Source organism: Rhinopithecus roxellana, chromosome 18, assembly GCF_007565055.1.
Source record: "Rhinopithecus roxellana isolate Shanxi Qingling chromosome 18, ASM756505v1, whole genome shotgun sequence".
NCBI classification, from domain to species: domain Eukaryota; kingdom Metazoa; phylum Chordata; class Mammalia; order Primates; family Cercopithecidae; genus Rhinopithecus; species Rhinopithecus roxellana.
The window spans coordinates 86,925,578-86,931,425 of NC_044566.1; the positions used below are offsets into that span (position 1 = coordinate 86,925,578).

Sequence of the window (5,848 nt, forward strand, 5' to 3'; positions counted from 1 at the left end):
CCTAATGTCTTTAAACTGATTGGGCATTATTAGTCTCTACTAAAATCACAAAATGAGTCAGGCATGGTGGCACAGGACTGTGGTCCCAGCTACTTGGGAGACTGAGACACGAGAATCACATTCAACCCGGGGAGCGAAGGTTTCAGTGAGCTGAAGTCACTGCACTCCAGCCTGGGTGAAAGAGTGAGAATCTGTTTCTAAACAAACAAACAAACAAACAAACCAACAAACCAAGACAAATTACCAAAGGGTCTTGGTGCCAAAGGGTCTTGGAGCTCAGGAGGTACAGGCTGCATTGAGCTGTGATTGCACTACTGCACTCCAGCCTGGGTGACTGAATGAGACCCTGTCTTACTCCATGTACAAATGTTTAATGAAGTATTTTTGTAGCAGAAACATCCTGGAAGCAGTCTGTCAGCAGACCATCACCTGCACAACCTAAAAGGCACAACTGCATAACCTGTGCCTTTTTCAGACAGATACACAGCAAGAAGATAGTGGCACATGTGTGTAGGATGACTGCTAGGGTGCTTCGGCTTGGGGATGACAGACCCCAATGGCAAGCCAAGGAGTAGCTCTCACTGCACAGTGCTCATTGTGATCCATACAGTGCTTCAATATGAAGTCGCCTATGCCTTTTCTGGAGAGGCATAAGCTCCACTGAGGTGCTGGTCCTAATCACACCTGCGTTACCTGTGTGGACCCTATAGCCACTTCAACATGACCCCTGGCAGATGGCATGCCAGGTGTTTGTAAAATCAAGCCACAAATGATGCCCTTAATGTACATGTTTGTTTGCATAGACTTGTGTGATTATGGGGAAGATACAATAGGAATGGAGAACAGAGACATGAGACATTATTTCTCTACTTTTATTTTCTGGTTTTAGTAAACGCATTTTGTATTTGGAATTTATGAAATTTTTAGTAAAAGAACTGTAGCATAAAATAACTCTAACAGAAGGTTTTATTTAAAAGGATTGAATGTACAAGAAAAAAATCTTTGATGTAAAAAGTTATCTTTATTTTACTTGGACATTTACAAATGAGTGAAAATCAGCTAATAAAAACCTACTTAATAAAATACAAACTCCAATTCACAATACAGCTTTTATCAAACTCTGAAAAGATAGGAACTACCTCAACTTAAATATCTATGAGAAACTCACAGCAAACATCTTGGTTAATGGTGAAACACTTAAAATACTCCCATTAAAACCAGGAGGAAGTCAAGGACACTGCCAACAATTTTCTGATTCCCTATTTAGCATTTTCAGTGAGTCATGCACTCTCCTTGTTTCTGTTAACTCCCCCTGCCTCCCCCGCCCCCCCCCACAACTTTTGTTTGATTCATCAAATGTTCTTTGATCCCCTTTTTCCTCAATCTGTTTGAAATTTTACATTCTATTCCAATTAATTTAGTGGTTCCCAATGAATACCTATATTGAGACTTAAAAATGTGTCAGAGTCTAGAATTTCATTGCTGAATATAAATTCAGCCACTATATCATTTCCAGGCTCTAGAGAAGAACTTCAGTAACTTCTAGCTCCTTCTGAATTTTCCCATGCCCCACCTGTCTATGTCAAAGTCTTCTGAAATTTTAATTCTAGGTCACCCATCTTTCTTCCAGAATCATACTTATCTTGACTTAATAATACAGTTTCCTAATTCCCTTGCTTACTGACTCTTGTTGCACCCCACTTCTTCCAGGTTGTCTGGTTTGGCTTTTTCCTGGCTGAAAAACATGACTTGTACTTTCACTGTGCATAACAGTTCCATTCAAATGGCCTTATACAGAAAGGGGGATTAGAAACTTGCACATTATAAGTTGCATACTCTAACTTCAGGGGAAACTCAGGCTTCAGGTCTAGTCTGAGTAGGATTCTGCCTTTTCCTCCTTTTTCTGTATGCCATTTCTCCCTTCATGTGGCCTTGCCCTTGAGCTGACACTGCATGCCTCCTTCTCTGTCCAACAATTTCTTTGATTGCTCATAGAACACTAGATTCAGAGTGATTTCCATCTCAAAGCTGTGAGGATATTGCACCATTGCTTTCCATAGTCATCCATATTGCCAGGCAAAGTCTAACATCACCCTGATTCTGCTTTCCTGGTAGGTCTCAGCTCTCGGGCAGCTTTTGGAATGTTCTCTTCTCCATACTTCATACTCTCAATGGGTGTTCTTCTTGTATCCTGCTCAGGATATTTCTTCCATAGGGAGAAATCATTAGCCATGATTTCCTTGTATTTTGCTGTAATACAAATGTTCTGGCTCTCCCGGGAGAGCTCCATGTTAGATGACCTCTGGTCCTCAGGATGACTGTTCTGTCACGCTGTCCATCTCTCTCTTGCCTTAACATTCAATTTTTACTGATTTGTTCCTCAGTCCTATCTATTCTGTGATTCACCATCAACATAACTTTGGATTCCAACAACCTTGTTTTTCATCCCAAGTATCTCTAATTGACCTTTAATATAAGCACAGTAAGATGAGGGGAGATGCTGGCCTGTTTTACCAAGCATTGAGGAACTCCATGCATGTGTAACTTTGACAGAAGGTACAAAGCAGGGACAAGAGGGGCATTGGAAGCAGATGGACTATTGTCAGGATTCTGGGAGGAGGGTGTGGAGGCTCCATCCTGACAACACAAGGTGAGGGCTCCAGTTGGGATGGGAGGGGAGGAGTGGAGCAGAAATGGGGCTGGAGTCTGGGGGTGGGCGAAAGTCCAGGTGGAAGAAAGGGAGGCTGGGAACAATGTGGGTGACAGATAGATGTCAGTATGCAATGTCGGCGACGAACACTGGGATCTCTTGCACGTAAGTGCCGTTGGGGGTTTGAATGACCTGTAAAACATCTGAGCCACCCAGAGCCCTAAACCCGATGCAGGGATAGAGGGTCAACATGGGCTGCCCGTTGACAGCCTCAGGCTCAGAGACACGGGGCGGCTCCTGACGCCCCACCTCAGGATGGGCCATATCAGGGTCAGGGCCTTCCTGTACAGTTCCAGGTATAGGAGCTGTTTCAGGAAAAGAGAAGGCTGAGGTCTGCCTGATTTCCGGTTCCCCCTGGTGGCCTGGCCTTCCATGGTGGTGCAGTTGGATGTCCATGTATGGTTCCAGCAAGCGTTCTGCCCCCCGTCTCTGGCCAGCGTCCCTGCGGGGCCCACCCCCTCCGCCAAGGCCTCGCCCTCGCCCTGCCGGCCGGCTTCCTCCCAGCCGCCGACCTCTCTCTGCAGGAGGAGCCAACTCTGTGTGAGCTGGGGGCTCCCGTCTCAAGGGTTTAACGTAAGCAATCTGTTTTGCAGGTTGGGCTGGCTCTGCGGGCCCATCTGCTTCCACGGAGTCTTCACAGTCCACAGTAGAGCAGCCTGGCTCTGTAGGACACCCACCTGAGGCAAAAAGAGAAGCAGAGTGTGAGGAGATTGAATATGGGCTGCCCAGGAAGCCTTCGGGGAAGGGAGAGTAGGTGAGGGGTTGAGGGAGGGCCCGTGGGAACCCGGGCCAACAGAATGAGGGTCAGCAGAGGCCTGCAAGGTGAACCCTCAGGAGTTCTGTCTGCCCAAGGGCCTAGAGCACAGCACTTTCCACGAGCTTTCCATTGCAAGTCCTTGCAACAACCTTGTCAGTAGAATATTATGATCTCCATTTTGCTAATGAATCTAATGAGTCTACAGTTCCCTAGAGAGATCGAATTGGAATAAAAATGGCATGCTTCCTGCCCTCACTGAGGTTCAACTTCAGTAGGAGAGACAAACAGAACACCACAAAATGAATGATGCTAATGAGCGACCAGTTAGGAGGTGAAGGGTGTCACAAGGGAGGTGGGTCTGGATCCAGAATGCCTGGGCTGTATTCCCAGGCAGCTTAATTTACCTGGGCATCGGTTCCCCTTTTCATAAACTGGTATAATACCATGCCAACCCCTAGATCCTTACAAGAACTGAGTTACTAAAAATGCAATGTTTAGATTAGTATCTAGTTCAAGCAAGCATCTTAACATTTATTGGGAAGGAGATGATCAAAAAGTCTTGCTGGAGGAGTTAACATAAGCCAACTTGGAGAAAACAGTTTAAGCCAGAAATGAGATTTTCTAAAAATATCTAGAGCTAATATTCCTAGAGATATAGAAGGAATTTTACCCATAAATCAATTATAGGATACTTTTATAAATAAATACTCACAGACAATAGGGTTTTTTGAAATTACAGTTATGAAGGAAGAAACAAAAATCTCTATGGAAATTTGAGAATGATATTGAGAAGATCTCCCAGAAAAGAAAGCAAAAATCTAAAATGGTGGAAAGAAGGATAAACTATAAGAAAATTAGAGGCATACTTTCAGTGAGACATATCACCATAAAATTTCAGAGTGCTGATGACAAAGAGAAGATTCTAAAAGATTCCAGAGAGAGGGAGAAAGAGAAAGAAAGGAAAGGTCACATGGAAAGGGCTAGGATTCAACATGTCTCAAAAATCAGACGTCTCAAAAGCAGCAGTTAAATCTAGAAAATAACAGAAAATGTCCTCGAAAAATCAAGGGAAATGGATTTCCCACCTAAAATTTTATATCCAACCAAAGTTTCATTTAAGAATCAGGAAGGAAGGGTAGAATGAAGATGTTTCAGACAAACAAGATCTTAAATAATTTCCTTTCAATGGATGCTTTATTGTTATGCATCTGTCAAACTAGACAAGATTAAAAGTTTTAGGATACTCAGTGTATGAAGGCAAATGTTTTGGAGAACAATGTGGCAATAGCTGTAAAATTCCAATTCCTACAGAAAAGAACAAGGTGGAAGTACGGATCCATCATAGATGAAGATGTAGTGTGAGGACTTGCTCCACTACAGAGAAACAGTACAACAAGAAAGAAAAAAAAAAAGACACCAGATTTGGGAAATGGGATGCAATTATAAAAAGGGAAAGTAATTTCCCAGATGATGTGGAAGCTGGGAGCTGACATACAGCAAACAGCCCAGGTTGAAGCAGACTATGAGAAAGTGAAACAGAGAACGCTTGATTGAGTTTGAGTTTAAAAAATTGGGGAAGAATTGGGGAACAAACTAGTGATCAGTAAGCCCATAAAAACCGAAGGCAAGCCCATAAAATTCAAGTTATGCAAGAAGTGGAAAGTAATCCTCCTAATATTCTCTCCGCTCCTGGGCAGGGGGGGAGAGGACAGAGGGTGTGTGTCCTGGGCTGTGTGTGGCATGGTGCTTGGGTGATTGGTGGTGGTGGTGGCAATGTGTAAACTATAGCTAAATATTCCTCTATCCTAGAGGGAAGACCGTAAGTAAACTCTAAATGGAAAAAGAAAGAGCAATAGTGTAGGCATGTTATTTAAAGAATGAGAGGGAATGCTGAAAGAATTAGCTACACAGATGGAGGTGGTGTTCCCAAAGGTGTGGGAGACTGAGAAGGAGCAGGAGCTGCTGCATTTCATAGCATTTGCCACATTTGCCTCTGTAAGTTCTATAAGTCAATACCAAAAGTAAAGTAAAAATCCAGAAAAATTTAAAAAGAGAGTTGCAGGCTTTTGATGTACCTTGATTAGGGGCCATGGAGCGAAATCGCTTTGAATGCCTTGGTTCCTCCATGAGGAATCTGTGGAGGGGGTGGGGAGAAAAACACATCAGTAGAGTTAAAACAGAGCCTAATTTCCTAAGCTCCAGGCAGCGATGCAGACCTCCACCACAGACCCTCCTCCAGGGCCTCCAATGCCCGCAGCCCTCTGATCACTTGGCTGCCTGGGCACTGACTGAGCCCACGGTGCCACCCAGTAGGACTGTGTGAAGGTGAGGATTGGGGTCGAGGGCTGTGGTTGTGGGAGATTTCCACACCCTACAGTGTT

At 44.0% G+C, this 5,848-nt stretch overlaps 1 protein-coding gene across 1 annotated transcript; it reads right to left on the reverse strand.

The window, feature by feature from the left end:
* Positions 1-2,773: 2,773 nt before the first annotated feature.
* On the reverse strand, positions 2,774-5,594 carry LOC104680862 (proline-rich protein 20A-like). The gene is made up of 2 exons (XM_010386943.2): positions 5,544-5,594; positions 2,774-3,394 (listed from the first exon to the last, which is right to left on the reverse strand). The coding sequence occupies exons 1-2, from the start codon at positions 5,592-5,594 to the stop codon at positions 2,774-2,776; spliced, it is 672 nt and encodes a 223-aa protein (XP_010385245.1).
* Positions 5,595-5,848: the final 254 nt, after the last annotated feature.

What these genes read in the sequence shown, in the direction of transcription:
- LOC104680862 (XM_010386943.2), bottom strand. Translation starts at nt 5,594, where the DNA reads ATGGAGGAACCAAGGCATTCAAAGCGATTTCGCTCCATGGCCCCTAAT. An exon ending in GCTCCATGGCCCCTAATCAA is followed by an intron (nt 3,395 to 5,543) that starts GGTACATCAAAA and finishes GCTTCTCTTTTT; the next exon opens with GCCTCAGGTGGGTGTCCTAC.